At 41.7% G+C, this 20,410-nt stretch overlaps 1 protein-coding gene across 2 annotated transcripts in view; it reads right to left on the bottom strand.

The window, feature by feature from the left end:
- Positions 1-20,410, bottom strand: part of ARHGAP20 (Rho GTPase activating protein 20) — a 217,869-nt gene that overhangs the window by 44,747 nt on the left and 152,712 nt on the right. For both annotated transcript variants that reach the window (XM_073613484.1, XM_073613485.1), the window contains 2 exons: positions 4,682-4,759; positions 1,815-1,881 (listed from right to left, as the gene is read on the bottom strand). In XM_073613484.1, the coding sequence (XP_073469585.1) occupies positions 1,815-1,881; positions 4,682-4,759 (145 nt within the window). The remainder of the gene's footprint in view (positions 1-1,814; positions 1,882-4,681; positions 4,760-20,410) is intronic.

The raw sequence follows: 20,410 nt of genomic DNA, 5'->3' as shown, positions 1-20,410 counted from the left end.
CTACCACCTGCAAACGAGTTTCCCTTATAACTGAAAGACCTCGGCCATGAAATACCTAGGGGTTCACCTTACACCGACGTTCGCCACCCTATACCAAACAAACTCCCCCCCCCTTTTCGCTCTATATGGGAACTTTTACAAAAATGGAAGTCCCACCACATATCCCTCTTGGGTCGTGTGGCTTCGGTCAAGATGACCACTCTCCCCACTCCTATACTTTTTCCAAACACTGCCTATCCCTGTCCCCTATGCGCACTTGAGAACACTCCAAGCGGCTCTGATACGCTTCGTTTGGAACTATAAGAGACATAGGTTTCCCCGTTCAGTATTAATGGCGTCCAGATCCGATAGGGGACTAGCGTTCCCTAACCTAGTAAAATATTACCAAGTGACCCAACTGTGTGCTCTAATCTCCTGGTTCCCCCAACAATCTTATAATAAGTGGACGGAGAATGAAAAAATATGGCTGGCACCCATACACCCGAACAGTTTGCTCTGGAACGCGAATGCAGAGGTGGACATGGGTTCTATGCCAAACCAGGGTAAACATGCCTATATGCTCCATTGGGAAAAGATACTAGGTAAAGAAATCCCTGAGATGATGTGGCGGATGATCTGGATCTTGTAAAGCTCCTTTTGCAGGCTTAAAGGAAAATGCCTATAAAATCCTTTACTTTTGGTACTTGACTCCAGACATGCTCCATGCCATCTATCCGTCTAGCTCTGACCGATGCTGGTGATGTCAAAGGGTTGGGGTACTCTTTACCATATCTACTGGAGTTGCCCCCTGATAGTACCCTTTTGGCATTCGACACAGCACCTGCTGTCCCGCCTATTTGAGGTGCCGGTTCCTTTAATGCCAACATTTTTCCTGCTAGGTATATCACTGCTACAAATTCCCAAACCACACAATAAACTATTTAGATACATCCTTACTGCGTCACGCTGTCTAGTTGCCTTCAACTGGAAGCAGAGCTCCCCACCTTCTCAAGACGCTCTGTACCCCAGAATAAAACACATGGAGCTAATGGAAAAAATTACTGCTAGAATACAGGATAGGCTGGAAATACATGATAAGGTCTGGGAGCTGTAGCATCTTCGGGAGGACCCCTCTTGAGCTGGTGGATGAGCTAATGTGCTATTTCCCTACCATTTTTTTATTCCCCTTTTTCCCTGAGTACCCTCTTCTCTTTATAAGCTTATATCTCAGCTGTGGCAAACTCCATATGTTACCCAACAGTTCATGGTATGATCTAGCACAAAAATTGTGCCAATTGTTACTACATTGCTTGAACTTGCTGTACTCATGTTTCAGTATTACTTGGAAATAACTTTGTTCTGTTCGTGTACTATTCTCTGCTGAGATGACAAATAAAAACTGTTATTTGAAAAAAAATTAAAAACTGAAGACTTTGAACATGAACTAATGTATCAGACACTTCTAATATTTTCCTTTTTCAGTTTAGTACATGATTACCTTTTCAGACCTAATGCTCTGTTACTAGTGCAACAAGCTATAGTGTAAAATAGATAATACATGTATCAATAGGTTAATATATAGAAGAATTATTGATCACTGTGAATGTTTGGCATCCTCTGAATATGTCATTGATGGACTGGGCATCCTATATCTCATAATTTAGTGAAATCTGAAATTAATTTGGTGGGTAAATCAATAGATTGCAACAATAGCATCTATCTGTTGTGCAATGATTGCAGAGGTCAGCTATTCATACATTCTTGTCATATCTGTGTGACTGTGTGACTGGCTCCATTTAAACATTTAAGCTGAAGATGACATTCCTTGTACGTACCAATAAGAGGATAAGGAGCATCATCTTTGCCCGAGGTGACCCACAGCTGGTAATCTGTATCTGAGCCCTGCGGAAAACACAACAGAGGATGAACTGAGGAAAGTTTACCGACCACACATTTTAATATACCCTGTCAACAGGATTTTTCTCTTTTTTTAAACCCAGGACAGCTCATCTGTCCCGAACCACAGGTAATCGTTCTATGTGTGAACACAACGCAAACACCCACCGCTGCAGTTGCTGTCAGCCTATCATTGTTTGTATAAGATGAGCGGCCACAACTATCCACATTCATCTATGAATCCAGCCCCAGGAATATGCTGCATTTTTGCCCAACCTGTGATTTAAATCCCGTGAGAATGAGGCCTTAAAAGGCAATTCCAAAGGTTGAAACACATATACAAATCCTCCCTGACTCTGGAAAATATTTTTTTTATTAATGCAAACACTGCACAGTCATTTACCCACTAGAGTATTGTATAAAAAAAAATCAGTGCATAAAACTGAAGGCTTCATGCCATCACTGCTTCTTGCACTGGTTTACCAAACATTGAGTCAGCCAGCCCATAGATGAGTCAGTTCTTTTTTGTTCAACCATTGGGTTGAACAAAAAAAACTGACCTAATTTCCCCATCTACACATTAGAGGTGGACGGAGGAATCCTCCCTGCTGAGTTATTGTATTCTGATGGCGAGGAGACTTTCCCACCATAAGAATACACTGATCAACTTTGCAGGCTACAGCCTGCAGTGCTTATCGAGCAGGGAAAATCCAATAGGGTGATTGTACAGAACTTGATCGGTGGATCGACTTCTGTACAACATCCCTGCCCATACATGGATCGAAATTCGGCCGGTCCCTGCTGAACTGGCTGAACTTCAATCCATGTATGGCTGGCTTTAAGAAATATTATATTTGGAATGATTCCTTTCCTGTTACAAACCAGTCATGAAATGTACAGCTTAAATTACATATTATATTTGTGATCCCTCCATCCGTTGGTGACTTTTTCAAGCGAGTAATCCCCGCGCAGTTATGAAAACAATCTTCCAGAGGTGAAATTGATTATCTCTAGCACAGTTTTCACAAATAATCCCTGCTGCAGATTACATCATGTTGGAAGGATATTGTGATATTATGTTAAATGGAATTCTGATTTAAATCAGAACGGAACAGCAATTACAAAATATTTGACAAGCTGCTGAGAGTTGGGAAAGTGAGATGATTCTATTAGCCCAGAAGATGGACGGCAAAGGAAATTGCCATCCTATACTCTCATAGTGACATGCCACTGTGGTGAGTGCTGGAACTCGAGATAATGCATTGCAGAGCTCACGCTACCTGGCCTTAGGCCTCATTCACACTGGCACCCCTGCGCTTTTATGTTCTAAAGGCAGAAGAAGTCAAATAAACAATTTTTTTTGCATCACAGTTCACTTTTTCCTGCATTTAAATGTTCCTGCTCTAAAGCAGGTTTAACAAAGTTTAGGTGCATTTAGTCACGTTTAACTTGCCGACCAGCCGCCGCAGTTTTACTGAGGCAGAATGGCACGGCTGGGCGAAACGACGTTATGTTATGTCACTTCGCCCTGTGGCCACTAGGGGCTCGCTGCTCACCCCCGGAGCCGATGCGAGTGCCCGACAGTCGCGATCACCGCCGGGCTCCCGCAATCGCTGGTGACACACCGAGAACCGGGATCTGTGTGTGTAAACACACAGTTTCCGGTTCTCTGAGGGGAGAAGAGACAGATCGTCTGTTCATACAGAGTATGAACAGCGATCTGTCATCTCCCCTAGACAGTCCCCTCCCCCTCCAGTTAGAACACACACTAGGGAACACAATTAACCCCTTGACCCCCCCCCCCCCTAGTGGTTAACCCCTTCCCTGCCAGTGACATTTTTACAGTAATCAGTGCATTTTTATAGCACTGATCGCTGTATAAATGCCAATGGTCCCAAAAATGTGTCCGATGTGTCCGCCATAATGTCGCAGTCCCGATAAAAATCGTAGATCGCCGACATTACTAGTAACAAAAAAATTAATAATAAAAATGCCATAAAACCATCCCCTATTTTGTAGACGCTATAACTTTGCGCAAACCAATCAATATAGGCTCATTGCGATTTTTTTACCAAAAATATGTAGAAGAATACGTATCGGCCTAAACTGAGGAAAAAAATTGTTTTTTTATATATTTTTGGGGGATATTTATTATGGCAAAAAGTAAAAAATATAGCTTTTTTTCAAAATTGTTGCTTTTTTTTTGTTTATAGTGCAAAAAATAAAAACCGCAGAGGTGATAAAATACCACGAAAAGAAAGCTCTATTTGTGGGAAAAAAAGGACGTCAATTTTGTTTGGGTACAACATTGCACGACAGCGCAATTGTTAGTTAAAGCGACGCAGGGCCGAATCACAAAAAGTGCTCTGGTCAGGAAGGGGGTAAAATCTTCTGGGGCTGAAGCGGTTAAAGTTTTTAATCAGATCCTAGACCCACAAAATTATATTTTTCTCTAAATGCAGCTAAACTGGCCACACCTTAACATGGGTAAACACACAATGTGAAAGGTATTATTTACATGCATTTATGCGCATTTAGAAGTATCCTACAAGTACATATAAACGCAGGTTTGACAGTGTCGGTGTGAATGAGGTCTTAGGCCCCTTACACTCAGGGCTGTCCAGATACAATGTGGCCCTCCTGGTACTTTAGTGTGCCTGGGATGCACAGGTGCAGTGTGCAGGCAGCCTGTCAATGTCTATTAGTTAGACAGTGCTTTAGCAAACTAAAGTTCATTCAGTTGGGATTACATGTACTTTAAACACATGCATTTTTTCTGTTGTAATGGTATCAGACAATCACTTACCTCTACACCAAACTGCTGTAAAGCCATTTTAATGATATCAGCCACTGTGTCTTCATTGGTAACAGTCAGTGTTTTTGACTATAGAAAGAAAAAAAAAAGATAAGGTTAACATTTCAAATATAGGTAATTATATTTAATCATGTTGTAAAAACTGTAAAAAATAGACTATGTCTAAGAATAAGAATCAGCTAATTTCAGAAAATCCAATAAGCTAGCACTTCTGAAAACCTTCCCTGTAATTAACGAGCAACACAGAACCCAAACTTTTCACAAACTATGGTTACCCTTTTCAATATTCTTCTCTAGAGTTGTTTTTATAACTGATGACGTGTATGTATTAGTGTGTGCAGAGTGTGTATGTATTAAAATGCATGTCAGGTTTTCTTGCTCCCCCCCTTTGGAAGATTCATTCTATTTAATTGTCTTGGTGGTCTTTGTCATTAGCACAAAAAGTGATGAAATAGCCAACCTTTATAAGTGGTCACTGGAAGTCACTGTAACAGGAAATGAGTGAAAACCTTCCAATGTGGACACCTGTTCTGATGATATCCATACCTCCCAACTTTGTGAGATGGGAATGAGGGACACCTATCAGCAAAAGTATGCAGGCATAGGACACACCCCCTGCCACGCCCCCTTAAAGGAGAATTATACAAAAAAAAGATTGGTTAAACCCACAAGTGCTTTTTTCCCACTACTATTCCTTTATATTGGCTTTTGGAATTTACAAATGCAGCAATTTAGAAATCAGATGAAAGGTTTAGCACTGGGAAACACTTTTTTAAAAGATAAAAAGTGCATTTTATATACTTCTATATAGATCAGACCAAAATGAGGGACAAATCAGGAGGAATGAGGGACAGAGGGACATTGCTCTAAATCAGGGACAGTCCCTCGAAATCAGGGACAGTTAGGAGGCATGTGATATCTGTTTATGGGAGGAATTCCCCTCACTTTGGAGAGATTTACCTTCCTGTTGTGTCTCTGGTAGGGATGAGCCGAACACCCCCCTGTTCGGTTCGCACCAGAACATGCGAACAGGAAAAAAGTTCGCTCGAACACGCGAACACCGTTAAAGTCTATGGGACACGAACATGAATAATCAAAAGTGCTAATTTTAAAGGCTTATATGCAAGTTATTGTCATAAAAAGTGTTTGGGGACCCGGGTCCTGCCCCAGGGGACATGGATCAATGCAAAAAAAAGTTTTAAAAACGGCTGTTTTTTCAGGAGCAGTGATTTTAATAATGCTTAAAGTCAAACAATAAAAGTATAATATCCCTTTAAATTTCGTACCTGGGGGGTGTCTATAGTATGCCTGTAAAGGGGCGCATGTTTCCCGTGTTTAGAACAGTCTGACAGCAAAATGACATTTAGAAGGAAAAATTCCAATTAAAACTACCCGCGGCTATTGCATTGCCGACAATACACATAGAAGTTCATTGATAAAAACGGCATGGGAATTCAACACAGGGAAACCCCGAACCAAAATTTAAAAAAAAAAATGACGTGGGAGTCCCCCTAAATTCCATACCAGGCCCTTCAGGTCTGGTATGGATATTAAGGGGAACCCCGGCCAAAATTTAAATAAAAAATGACGTGGGGTTCCCCCTAAATTCCATACCAGACCCTTCAGGTCTGGTATGGATTTTAAGGGGAACCCCGCGCCAAAAAAAAAAAAAAACGGCGTGGGGTCCCCCCAAAAATCCATACCAGACCCTTATCCGAGCACGTAACCTGGCAGGCTGCAGAAAAAGAGGGGGGACGAGAGTGCGGCCCCCCCCTCCTGAACCGTACCAGGCCACATGCCCTCAACATTGGGAGGGTGCTTTGGGGTAGCCCCCCAAAACACCTTGTCCCCATGTTGATGAGGACAAGGGCCTCATCCCCACAACCCTGGCCGGTGGTTGTGGGGGTCTGCGGGTGGGGGGCTTATCGGAATCTGGAAGCCCCCTTTAACAAGGGGACTCCCAGATCCCGGCCCCCCCCCCTGTGTGAAATGGTAAGGGGGTACTTACCCCTACCATTTCACTAAAAAAGTGTCAAAAATGTTAAAAACGACAAGAGACAGTTTTTGACAATTCCTTTATTTAAATGCTTCTTCTTTCTTCTATCTTCCTTCATCTTCTTCTTCTTCTGGTTCTTCTGGCTCTTCTGGTTCTTCCTCTGGCGTTCTCGTCCAGCATCTCCTCCACGGCGTCTTCTATCTTCTTCTCCTCGGGCCGCTCCACACCCATGGCATGGGGGGAGGCTCCCGCTCTTCTCTTCATCTTCTTCTTCATCCTCTTCTCTTCTTCCTTCTTCTCTTCTTCATTTTCTTCTCCGGGCCGCTCCGCACCCATGCTGGCATGGAGGGAGGCTCCCGCTGTGTGACGGAGTCTCCTCGTCTGACGGTTCTTAAATAACGGAAGGGCGGGGCCACCCGGTGACCCCGCCCCCCTCTGACGCACGGTGACTTGACGGGACTTCCCTGTGACGTCACGGGGAATGCCACAGGGAAGTCCCGTCCTGTCCCGTGCGTCAGAGGGGGCGGGGTCACTGGGTGGCCCCGCCCCCCGTTATTTAAGAACCGTCAGACGAGGAGACGCCGTCACACAGCGGGAGCCTCCCTCCATGCCAGCATGGATGCGGAGCGGCCCGGAGAAGCAAATGAAGAAGAGAAGAAGAGAAGAAGGAAGAAGAGAAGAGGATAAAGAAGAAGATGAAGAGAAGAGCGGGAGCCTCCCCCCATGCCATGGGTGCGGAGCGGCCCGAGGAGAAGAAGATAGAAGACGCCGTGGAGGAGATGCTGGACGAGAACGCCGGAGGAAGAACCAGAAGAAGATGAAGGAAGATAGAAGAAGCATTTAAATAAAGGAATTGTCAAAAACTGTCTCTTGTCATTTTTAACATTTTTGACAGTTTTTTAGTGAAATGGTAGGGGTAAGTACCCCCTTACCATTTCACACGGGGGGGCGGGATCTGGGGGTTCCCTTGTTAAAGGGGGCTTCCAGATTCCGATAAGCCCCCCACCCGCAGACCCCCACAACCACCGGCCAGGGTTGTGGGGATGAGTCCCTTGTCCTCATCAACATGGGGACAAGGTGTTTTGGGGGGCTACCCCAAAGCACCCTCACAATGTTGAGGGCATGTGGCCTGGTACGGTTCAGGAGGGGGGGCGCACTCTCGTCCCCCCCTCTTTTCCTGCGGCCTGCCAGGTTGCGTGCTCTGATAAGGGTCTGGTATGGATTTTTGGGGGGACCCCACACCGTTTTTTTTTTTTTTTTTTGGGCGCGGGGTTCCCCTTAAAATCCATACCAGACCTGAAGGGTCTGGTATGGAATTTAGGGGGAACCCCACGTAATTTTTTTTTAAAATTTTGGCCGGGGTTCCCCTTAATATCCATACCAGACCTGAAGGGCCTGGTATGGAATTTAGGGGGACTCCCACGTCATTTTTTTTTTAAATTTTGATTCGGGGTTTCCCTGTGGGGAATTCCCATGCCGTTTTTATCAATGAACTTCTATGTGTATTGTCGGCAATGCAATAGCCGCGGGTAATTTTGAATGGAATTTTTCCTTCGAAATGTCATTTTGCTGTCAGACTGTTCTAAACACGGGAAACATGCGCCCCTTTACAGGCATACTATAGACACCCCCCAGGTACGAAATTTAAAGGGATATTACACTTTTATTGTTTGACTTTAAGCATTATTAAAATCACTGCTCCTGAAAAAACGGCCGTTTTTAAGCCCGGGTTCACACCTATGCGAATTAGATGCGGCTTACACCGCATCTAATTCGCAGGACATTTTAAAATACATTCATATGAATGCATCTGGTTCACATATGTGCGTTGCATTCGCACTGCGCATTGCACAAAAAACGTGTGCGTTTTTTGGGCATTGCGGTGCGAACTACAAGCCTATTATCTCCTATGGGAACGCATCTGATTCGCAGATGCATTGCGTTCTGAACAAGGATTTTCTCTTTCTCCTCACTACACCTCCCCCTCTCCCCCCCTCCCTCCCCCTCTCCCTGCTCTCTAATCCTGAGCAAAAACGCAATGAATCCTTTGAACAGGAGATTTTTATCTCCCCAGTGAAACCTGAGCTTCAATTCGCACCTCACATGTGTGAAACCAGGCTAAAACTTTTTTTGCATTGATCCATGTCCCCTGGGGCAGGACCCAGGTCCCCAAACACTTTTTATGACAATAACTTGCATATAAGCCTTTAAAATTAGCACTTTTGATTTCTCCCATAGACTTTTAAAGGGTGTTCTGCGGCATTCGAATTTGCCACGAACACCCAAAATTGTTCGCTGTTCGGCGAACTTGCGAACAGCCAATGTTCGAGTCGAACATGAGTTCGACTCGAACTCGAAGCTCATCCCTAGTCTCTGGCATGACAAGAAGTACCGTAAAAGGAAAAGTGATACAGTTACTAACCTGTTTGCTACTCAAAAAACTTTCCTACTCGAAAAAACACTTTAAGTTATATACGTTTGTTTGTATCCTTTATGTGATGTTGGCTTTTGAAGTCTACATTTATACATTTATTTTGCCCTGAATTGAGTTTGAAAAATGTTGTACCATTTCACTTAATACTCATTCAAGTTGAAACAAATATTGAATACATTTTAGGGTCTTTTTTTTTTTTTTTTTGCAGAATGAACCCAAGTTTAGAGGACCCTGAGCCACATCATAAAATAGTCTGCTTATGCTTAAAAATAATAATAAGACTTAGGGATAAGTGGAATGGTTTGCGCAAAATGAATTTTACTGCAAAACAATTGATTTCTGAATGAGCAAATATTGTTCATTCAGCTACTTAGGTGAAGGTGTTTGAAAAAAAAATTTATCTATTCATTTAAAGTGAGCATAGATGTGAGCAGCCTATAGCATTATGGGGTGCACCGCAAAGCTCAAACACATGTATGTGTGGACGGCATCAGTAGAGCAGTGGACGTTGTCAGTAGGACAGTGGATGGTGTCAGTCAGTGGAGAAGTGGATGTGTTAGTAGGGCAGAGGTTGGTGTCAGTAGGACAGTGGATGTGTCAGTAGACCAATGGATAAGGTCAGTAGAGCAGTGGATGTGTCAGTAGGGCAGAGGTTGGTGTTAGTAGGACAGTGGATGTGTCAGTAAGGCATAGGTTGGTGTCAGTAGGACAGTGAATGGTGTCAGTCAATGGAGAAGTGGATGTGTCAGTAGACCAATGGATAAGGTCAGTAGAGCAGTGGATGTGTCAGTAGGGCAGAGGTTGGTGTCAGTAGGACAGTGGATGTGTCAGTAGGGCATAGGTTGGTGTCAGTAGGACAGTGGATGGTGTCAGTCAGTGGAGAAGTGGATATCTCAGTAGACCAATGGATAAGGTCAGTAGAGCAGTGGATGTGTCAGTAGGGCAGAGGTTGGTGTCAGTAGGACAGTGGATGTGTCAGTAGGGCAGAGGTTGGTGTCAGTAGGACAGTGGATGGTGTCAGTCAGTGGAGAAGTGGATATCTCAGTAGACCAATGGATAAGGTCGGTAGAGCAGTGGATGTGTCAGTAGGGCAGAGGTTGGTGTCAGTAGGACAGTGGATGTGTCAGTAGGGCAGAGGTTGGCGTCAGTAGGACAGTGGATGGAGTCAGTCAGTAGGGCAGAGATTGATGTCAGTAGTAATGAATGGTGTCAGTAGTTTTTTTATTTGTATTCGTTTTTTTTATTATTAATTTGTACAATTCAATTTTTTTATTATTTTTACTATAGTATTATTATTTTCTTTTTACAATTTTTTTTATGAGCCCCATTGAGGGGTTTTGGTGAGATATCAGGGGACTAAACAGACCAGGGCATGAGCAGCAGGGGGAATCTGCACCGCACGGAGTGGCTCACCCTGTGTGCACGCCTATGAAAGAGGGTGATTTTGGTGTGTATTGAGGGTAGTTTATTTAATTTAGTGATCTTTGTATTTAAATTCTTGTTTGGACGAGAGAAAGCTTTCTCCTCCAGTTAAACTAAACTTTCCTGTTGTCACCTAAATGCTGATGGCTGAGGGTAAATGGAGCCATCCCCACTCCAAAAACACTGGAGAAAATGAAGAGACCCCACACACAGGACATCATTTCTATACAAGGCTATTTCAATAAGCAACGACAAAAGCAATCCCTGCCTGAAAACCACCCCCTCTAACATGTTTCACCCAATAGGGCTTAGTTATAGAGATCTCTCTGCTTAATAAAATAATAGTAAAGAAAAAAAAAAAAAGTGTAATTTTTTCTGACACTTATTGATGGTCAGCGACGTAGGAATCATTAAGCCCAGTGCATAAGCAATATAGCCAGGCAATCAAAATTTTTAGAAGTAATGGTCAGTAATGTTGTGTAGTGTGTAGAGGGCGCTGGGTAATAGCTAATTAAGTCTAAACACAATAATATGAAAAAATTAAATAATCATGCATTTATAAACAGTGCAAAATTCATACATGCATGATTATTAAATTTTTTTATATTATTGTGTTTAGACTTAATTAGCTATTACCCAGCGCCCTCTACACACCACACAACTGTCTTTTGAGTACTACCATACCAGTTAGGGGAGCAGCTTATATTTCTGTATATTATTTTTACAATTTCTCAATTTTCTTTATCTTGTTTGGTGCGGAGTACACATATACTTTCTATCACTAATGGTCAGTGATGGCAGCCCCTTTCATTTTATTATACATTGCCTTTAAAAACCATCCAAATCAACATCATTTTGTCTTGCCAATTACATCCACGCATTTTGCCAAAATATTCATGCTGATTTGCAGACGTTTCAGAGAAAATAAAAAAATAACTTTGCTCATCCTTAGTAGGTACTTTGCGGGCCAGCTCTTGGGAAACAGCATCGGTAAAACTTTTACGTTTAGCAACAGGTTCACTTTACGCATTTAATATGAAACTCTACTAAATAAAACAGAAGAAAGTTTACTAAAGTTCATATGTAGCAGCAGATGAAAACGCAGCGGAGCTTAAAGCCTGGGGCGCACAGCACTTGAAATAAATGACAATAGAACTGTGGAACATTGGGGTAGATTACAAAGTAAACATGCTGTGTAGATACATTCGTTTTCCCTAAGGTCCTTGAGTTTGATTGACTCAGCAAGGTCAGATGATCTGAATCTGGCACCAGGAAAACATTAGGTTATATGCCACATTTTGTCGATTTTGAAATAATTGTGGTTGCTTCTGGGAATTCTGCATGTTTAAGAAACTAAGCAAGATATGCTGAGGATGAGCCCATGCTAATGGATAGCTGTCATATGACACTCCACCCGTGACCAATTAAATAACGAGGTGCAAATGCAGCTGCCTGACTATTCCCCATCAGGGAGTATTTTTATGTGTGGTGTAAAGTAGAACCAAATAAAACTGAGCTCCAGGCACTGCATTTGTTATTTCTTAATTTTTTAATGTATTTTTATTTTAATATACAAGCAGTTCAAGTACCTGAATTTGAGCTAGTATCTGCCTCTTGCAATCCACTGTACTACAGACCTGAGCCTGGGAGGGGGAGGGGAAGGACTAGAAGCCAATCAGGTGTGCTGAGTTTTTTGGGCTAACAAGAAGTATGCTGATAAAGGCAGCAGAGAAGTCAGCTAATCATTTTGCTGCTTCTCCTTTCACTGTCCAGTCACAGGTTCGGGGGGGATGGATATGACCTCTAAGTGTTACCTAACTGCAGCAGAGAAAAATCAGGTCTACTACCCTGCCACACAAAGATGAGCTGTGTGGTGGAGCTTTGTAAATCTCAGAAATGGATGGACAGAAATATCCTCTGGCAGGTTAACTGCTCTCTTATATGCATTTCATTTAGGTATTTACTGTTTGCCTGGGGTTAACTTCAGTGATTTCCAGCTTCCAGGAGCATCGGCCACAAATAGCACATACTGTACATAATTACATTGGTCAAAGCTGGATGTAACTATGTATAAAATATCCATACCTGGAACCCATCTTTAGGACATACATACTGGACATAAATAGTGCAAATCCAACTCCAGCCAAAACTTTGTGAGGGGAAATCACTCCAACATGGACACAAAAATAATCTACTCTTGAGTAGAGTTAGTAACAGTTAGAATTTCAGGCAATATTGTTTATTACTGTCTGTGCCTTTCTGTCCCGTAACAATAGCACCCCCACCTTATTATTGGTATGGGCGTCACTGGGACAAAATGGGAGGGTAACAGACACACATTTAAAACCAAGGCTGTATATACTGTATGTTTAAAAGTGTATGCCTGGGCAAAAAACATGCAGTGTGTCTCTGTAATCTATTCACATTTCTCCATTTTTAGCCAAGCTCCTAACATCCCATAGTGAGCTGATAGTGCTGGCAAATGTATGTGCTTCCCCCCCATAATAACTGAGTTCAGGCATTTCCAGTGAAGGGTACTGTCATTCTGCACAGTGCCCTGACCTTAACCATACTGAACACCATTTGGATGAACTGGAAGGTCTTCTCATCCAACATCAGTACCTGATTCCACAAATGCTCTTCTGGCTGAATGGGCGTTAATCCCAACAGGCATACTACAACACCTTGTTTAAAGTCTTCCTAGAAGAGTGAAGATTGCTAAAGCCTCAAAGGGGAGTCCTACTCTTAAATAACACTCATAATTTGGGAATGGGGTGTCCAACAAGTTCATGTGATGATCAGGTGCCCAAAAACAAATGGCTATATAGCGTATAATTCTTGATATAATGTGCCATCAAGAAAAAAAAATGATTACACAAAAGAAATGATGAAAATGATATGTCTGTGTAAGCCCAGAATTGATGCGTGCGCGTCTATTGTACAGCGTCTCCCTGCACGGCACAAATAAGGACAGTTTTATGTAACCGCAGCTGGAGAAGTCTGGCATCATTTATACTGTATGTGACTTTTAAAGAAGTAGGCTGTGGCTGAAATAAAGAAGATTAAGTGTAACATAAACTGTCTGTGAACCATCATGTAATGTGGGATAATTATCAGCAAAGGTCCTGACCCATGAGCTAAATTTAGATAAGTATTTGTGAGGCGCACACTCAAGATGTTAAAGTGGATTCCATGAAGGGAAAGTAAATCCCCTTTTTACGCACTTGTTGATCCACGTGTATCACAAACTCCAGGACTGCTAATGCTGCCCACTCTTATTAGCATTTGACACCTTGCTGTATCTATGAAGAATGAAGGGATAGTTGTGTGCTTTACTTTTATTGTACTGATCAGCCATTCAGATATGTGGAAAGGTTTTTGATGATTTAAAAATTGTAAAAAAAATAAGGTCATTTTGGACAAAACTTTAGGGACTGATTTACAAAAACTAAAGCATGGAAATCTGGAGTAAAAGTGAAGCTTTATTGATAGTTACCTCAATTAGTTACCTCACCATCTTATTGGTTGCTAAAGACTGGAATCGCAATATAGTGTTTTAAAAAGTAGAATTTTAGTGTGCATTTTTAGGCTGTATGTTTTTATGTACATTAACAATCACACATTTCACGTGCTGCCGTTATCATCAATACGTTATTGAACACGCATTGATGCATCAGAAAATGGACAAGGCACATCAGCACTTTACACACATTTGAACTGACACTATTCCTATTTAAGACAATGGCTAACCATGTGTTAACACGCAATAAAACGTGGATTAAAATGCATTGTGAAAATTTTGTGCATTTTAAACACACAATGGGGGTGATTTACGAAAAGCCGTGCACCATCAGTAGAGACGCATGGCGAGGCGCAATGCACATTTTCATATTTACGAAACTGACAGAAAATGGAGGTGCCAATATTATGGGGTGATGTGAGGACGTTTAGTAACAACTGCCCAAGTAACAAATATGCCCAAAACAGAATGAGAACGTAACTTTTTCAGAGAAAGCCTGCTGTGCCCGCAAGTACGTTTAGAACTGCTTGAGATCAATGTAAGCAGCGCGCATGCTGTTGCGCTCGTGAGCACCAAAAATCTTACCAAATGTTAAGCAACGTACATGCAATTGCATGGGTTGAACGGCCGCACCTCTAAACTTGACACATATTTTTTTACGCTGGTTCACCTTTATGTATTTTTTTAAGGAGATTTGCACACAGGCCATGTTACGTTGCCAACATGTGATATGCACCTTATTAAAATTATGTAAAAAGACTCTCGCTCCTCTGGCTCCTCCTAGAAGGGCGTTTAACCTCCCCATTAATGCATTTCCTTGGACTAGCTTTTGCTTTTAAAGGGGAACCCCACACTCCATTCTCCAATGCTCTTGTCTCCCCCCTTGGATTTCTATGGGCTAACTTTTGCTTTTGGGGCATGTTGGGCTCAGCCCAATACCAACCACAAAGCACCTTGTACTCACTAGTATAAAGGGGCTTTCCACATTCTATAAAGCCCCCTGTCTGCAGCCCTCCACAACCCCAGCCTAGGGTTGTGTGGAAGAGGCCATTGTCCCCCTGAATATGGGAACAAGGTGGTTGACTTTTGGGGTGCCCGAGCCCCTCCTGCCCCCAAGCATCCACCCCCTTTAATGAGCTGGCTTGCTGTGTGTTTGGCTTGGGGTTTGTTAGTGTGGGAGGGGCACAATATTTTTTTAGTTTAGGGTGGTATTTTTCACGTGGGGGTTCTCATTTTAAGTCAATTGGTGACATTGATATATGTCCCTCAGGGTGGGACCTGGGCCCCAATACCCATTTGAAAGCCAATAACTAGAATTTAAGCCAGCCAAGTGGGGACTAGCAAAATTAACAAGTCAGTTCCCGTAGACTGCAATGATATTTGTTGTATAACTTTTGTCAATGTTAGGCTCTTTGTTTGTCCCCCTGGACCGGGGGGTGTTTGTCCCATCTGTAATTTTGTAGCATGCTGGATGATGTGCTTAAGTTTGGACAGGGGGTGGCTTATTTTGTGCTAGCTGCATTTTGGTTGTTCTGGGCATGCTCAGGGACTTGGGTTTTTTGCTGTGGCTTTTGATGTGTGAAATGCATTTGTGTTGGTCTGGGCATGCTCAGGGACTTTGTTTTTTTTTTTTTGGTGCTTTTTGTGTGTGAACAGCACTTGGATTTTTCTGGGCATGCTCAGAGAGTGTGTTTTTTGGGTTAGTAATTTAAGGACATCATTAACAAGTGTACCCACTTTGAAGTTCTCTCTACATTAGGTGAACTTGCATTTTGTGTTTCATGGACTGTGCATGTGTTTTCAATTGCCTCATTAGCACACAAACCTATGTTATATAAAGCTTACAGATAGCATTCTTTACCTTGCCCTCAAAAAGGCCAGATTGTATGTGTGTGTGTGTCTCTGTCTCTCTGTCTGTCTGTCAGTCAAGAGAGTACATTTGGGTGTCCTTAGAGTTTTTAACACATGTATTCTCTTTTTGTATTTTGTTTGTTATGTCTTTGCAAAACAGATGTGTTTTTTTTGGGGGGGAGGGGGGATATTTTTCACTGAAATATTTTTGATGTTGTCAATCTGTGTTGTTTGTAGGTTGTTAGTTTCACTTTGATTTAATTGTCCGTGCTGCATTATTTTGCAAAATATTCCTCAAGCTGTTGTGACTACTAAATGTTTAAATCCTTAAGAGACTGTCCGTTTGTGGGTGTAGTCATTTTAACTCCTATTAATTTCCTCTGCAAAATGGTCAGACCTCAAAACCATATTCTGTTAATGTCTCAAATTAACATATATGTGTTTTTTGCTTTCCTTGCTCTTTTCCAAGTCCTGTTTTGTTGACCAATACAATTTGTAGCAAGTGTTTGTTTTATGTGTTTTGTTAATAATTTGTTTTGCAGATGCATGCTCAATACAAGTAATGCATTTTACACCCCCCCCCCCTTCCTAAACAATTTTCATGCAACAGATTTCCCAGCTGCAGCTTAACTAGGCTGATTGGCATGACAAAACAAAAAAAAGGTGTGATTTGTCTAAAAGCTACTTTCCTGGTGCCTTCATGGTAGCATATGCATGGATTGTGCGTATACTGCCATGGAGAGACACCAGGAAAGGAAAATTACAGAGAGGTAAGTATTCAATTTTCCATTTTAGCGCAGTGGCTCTCAGCCTCAGTCCTCAAGTACCCCCAAAAAGACATGTTTTGGGAATTTATCTTAGCTAAAATAGCTGTCCAAAATACCAAGCCATTGACTGTGATTTAAAGCACCTGTGCAAGATGAAGGAAAACCTGCAAACATGGCCTGGTACTTGAGGACAGGGTTGAGAACCACTGATTTAGAGCACTGAGCTAAAATCTAGCTCAAGACAATCGTATTCTAATAGTGGACATTTGAGGGAAACCGAGTGTTGGAACCCCTACTTGTCTTTTTTTAGGTTGGGCTTTGTGTCCCTTTTCTGAAAATTGGCTTAACTTCCTGTCACATAGCCAAACAGGAAGTAAGGGTAAAACCCTACCAATGTCTTTCCTTGGGGACACACAGGTCAGTCTAACTAGTGTCCCCATTAGGCAAATTTCTTGTGTCCACCAGCAGAGAGAAGTTGGATAGATGCCACACTCCCAATTCTGGAGGCATAATAATGGTTTAGCACAGGGGTCTTCAAACTATGGCTCTCCAGTTGTTCAGGAACTACAATTCCCATCATGCCTAGTCATGATTGTGAATGTCAGAGTTTTACAATGCCTCATGGGATGTGTAGTTCCGCAACAGCTGGAGAGCCGTAGTTTGAAGATTCCTGATCACTCTAGCATGTCTTGAAAAAAGGTGTTTTTTCATGTGCCTTGTATAATGCCCAAGAAATATCGTTTGGAAAATACAAGTGGGTCATGGCACATCTACATTCCAAATTTGGCACTTAAGATGGTTATGCACTATGCAATCTGATTGGCCAATCTCTGTACAACTCGATATTTTGGCAAAATAGGTAATAGGAAGATGCACTTGAAAAATTAATTCAAATTATAGGAAATCAAACAGGCTCTTGCACTAAAACTAATTTATATAAGATCTGATTGCAGTGTGTGGTCACCTTTAAAGATCAAGATCTGAAAATATTAATTTATTGGGTTTAGTGACACTTCTCAGTTCTTTGTAATGTATTAAAAGATTTGGGTAAAAAAAGAAAAAAACACATTTCAAAGCTATATTAGAAGTGATAGGAGTGAGATTAGCATCAAATGGGTTAATTAACTGAGAACACCTACTAATTGCCTAACAAGATACATCCAATTAGATGAAATTAACCAATTGTATTGGGTGTGCACTATTATCAATGAGAAAACCAGTGTTACCCTAGCGACAGTTGCAGTTTACATATGCAGGTATTTATTATTGCTATTTGCGCATCAATGTGCGCCGGTTCGCACGTTCAATTAATGACTTTTTCGGTGCACCAATTAATGTATAAACTGGTGCAGTACCTTCTTCTTAGTAAATCACCCCCAATATGGCATTGGGTTCTTTGTGTTGCTGCATTACTATCATGCATTTTGCATGTACAGTAATTGCATAGAAAAATTAAAAAAAACATAAATTCTGTTTGCTGGTTATTCATATGGTATACTGCATTCAAATTAAAATTTATTATGCCTGTGTTTTATGCTTGTTTATGCATAGTTCAAATGAGCTTTTTTTGTGAATGCATTATGTAAGATCCAGGAGAATGATTAAGAACAGAGATTCTCTCTGGTGTAGATGAAATCAAGATAAACATAAACTATTGTATGTTTTGTGTAGCATAGTTTAAGTAAAAGAGTGAAGTGAAAGAAAATACATATTTCTAAGCCAAAACTTGTTCTAAAAAAAAATTAGAATAATATACTGACCCATACCTGCACAATCCTTACTGAATTTAGAATGATTAAATCCAAGATCCTTCAAATTTGTAGTAAATCAAGCCTAAATCTTGGCCAAGATTCACGGCAAGATTCGGGCTTGATTTACCAAAGCATACAGTATGGTAATGTGAGCCTATGTTATCTTTAGATGTCAATTCCTATTGTTTTTTTCAAACCCCTCAAAAGTGTGAGCAAGCATTTTTGGTCAGTGGAAGAATGTTCGATTTTTTTTTGTGTAAATATATTCTGTCACAGGGTAAACTGCTGCAGATATGAAATGAGTTGACCCATTCCTACAGCAGTCTCCAAAAAGACACATGTAGGCCACTCTGACAGACAAAGCTTCAAAACTTTGGAGTAGCTTTGAAGCTTACCATTGAGCTCCACTGCCACACATTGCTACTGCCCCCTTGCTATAATGGAACCCCCAGTGCGCAGTATGAATAAACAGGAGGCAGGAAGGGATGGGCAGACTTCAGTGCTATGATGGAAGCCCTTCTCTTTACTCTGCTACACTAGGCTATCCTGAATTGTAATTTTACATTCAATTATATAACCCACTCTGGAAACTTTAGACGTTTTAGACAATTGTGCACGTCCAAACTTGTTCTAACAGTTTGGGGAAGGCCCTTTAACGTTTCAGCATAATGGTGCTCTGTGTACAAAGCCAGTCCTATACTTTGGTTTAATTCGTATTCGAACTTGGATAGAATGCAGAGAACCATGACCTTAACTCTACTGAACACCTTGGGGATAAATTTGAACACTGATTACTAACCAGGTCCTCTCATTCACCATCATGCCTCCAACTAATCTTTTACCACTTCCATCAGCTCATTCCCCACAGTTACAACCTTTTGTACCACCTGCCCCACCCTATTAGATTGTAAGCTATTCTGAGCAGGACCCCCTTAATCCTCTTGTATTTTATTGTATTATAACTGTATTGTCTCCCTTTTATATTGTAAAGTCCTGCGTAAACTATTGGAACTATATAAATCCTGTATAATAATAATAATCTGTATCTGACTTTTAAATGGTCTTTTGGATAAATAGGCACACATTTCCGCAGATACAAAATTGATACAATATTAATACAATATAGATACAATATTGTGGAAAAAATCCCTAGACAAGTGGAGGTTGTGGTAGCACCAAATGAGAGGCCAGTTCCAAATAATGCCCATGGTCTTATGTCGCGTACACACGGTCGGACTTTTCGGCTACAAAAGTCCGACAGCCCGTCCGACAGACTTTCGACAGACTTTCGATGGACTTTCTAATGAACGGACTTAACTACATATGATCACACAAAAGTCCGACGGATTCGTACGTGATGACGTACACCGGACTAAAATAAGGAAGTTGATAGCCAGTAGCCAATAGCTGCCCTAGCATCGGTTTTTGTCCGTCGGACTAGCATACAGACGAGCAGATTTCTGGGTCCGGCGGAGTTACGACATAAAGATTTGAAGCAAGTTCCAAATCTAAAGTCCGTCAGATTTGCGACTGGAAAAGTCCGCTAAAGGTCCGGTGGAGCCCACACATGATCGGCGTGTCCGCCAGATTTGGTCCCTCGGCGTCCGTCGGCGTCCGTCTGACCAGTCTGGTCAAAAAGCCCGACCGTGTGTACACGGCATTAGAAAGAGCTATCCAACAAGCTTATATAGGCATGATGTCCAATGTCCACAAATCACTGGCCACAAAGTGTACAACAGTTAAAGTGGATGTAAAACCGAAAAAAAAAAAAAAAATTATCATACTGTAGAGTATAAGATTTCCTATCATTTGAGCCCAGTCTTGCCACACAGAGTTAAACCATATCTGAGCAATCCTCTTTTATTGTTCAGTGAGATAAAACTTGACAAAGTGAGAAAAACTTTGTCAAATCCCTCCCCCTTGCTGTGAGTGACAGGTGATTTACATATCTCGTGCACTAGCCTAAGACACAGGCATTA

The sequence above is a fragment of the Aquarana catesbeiana genome, linkage group LG02 (genome assembly GCF_042186555.1).
Source record: "Aquarana catesbeiana isolate 2022-GZ linkage group LG02, ASM4218655v1, whole genome shotgun sequence".
Classification (NCBI taxonomy): Eukaryota; Metazoa; Chordata; class Amphibia; order Anura; family Ranidae; genus Aquarana; species Aquarana catesbeiana.
Note: the sequence above shows the minus strand (reverse complement) of the source record. Positions and strands in the feature narration are given on the sequence as shown.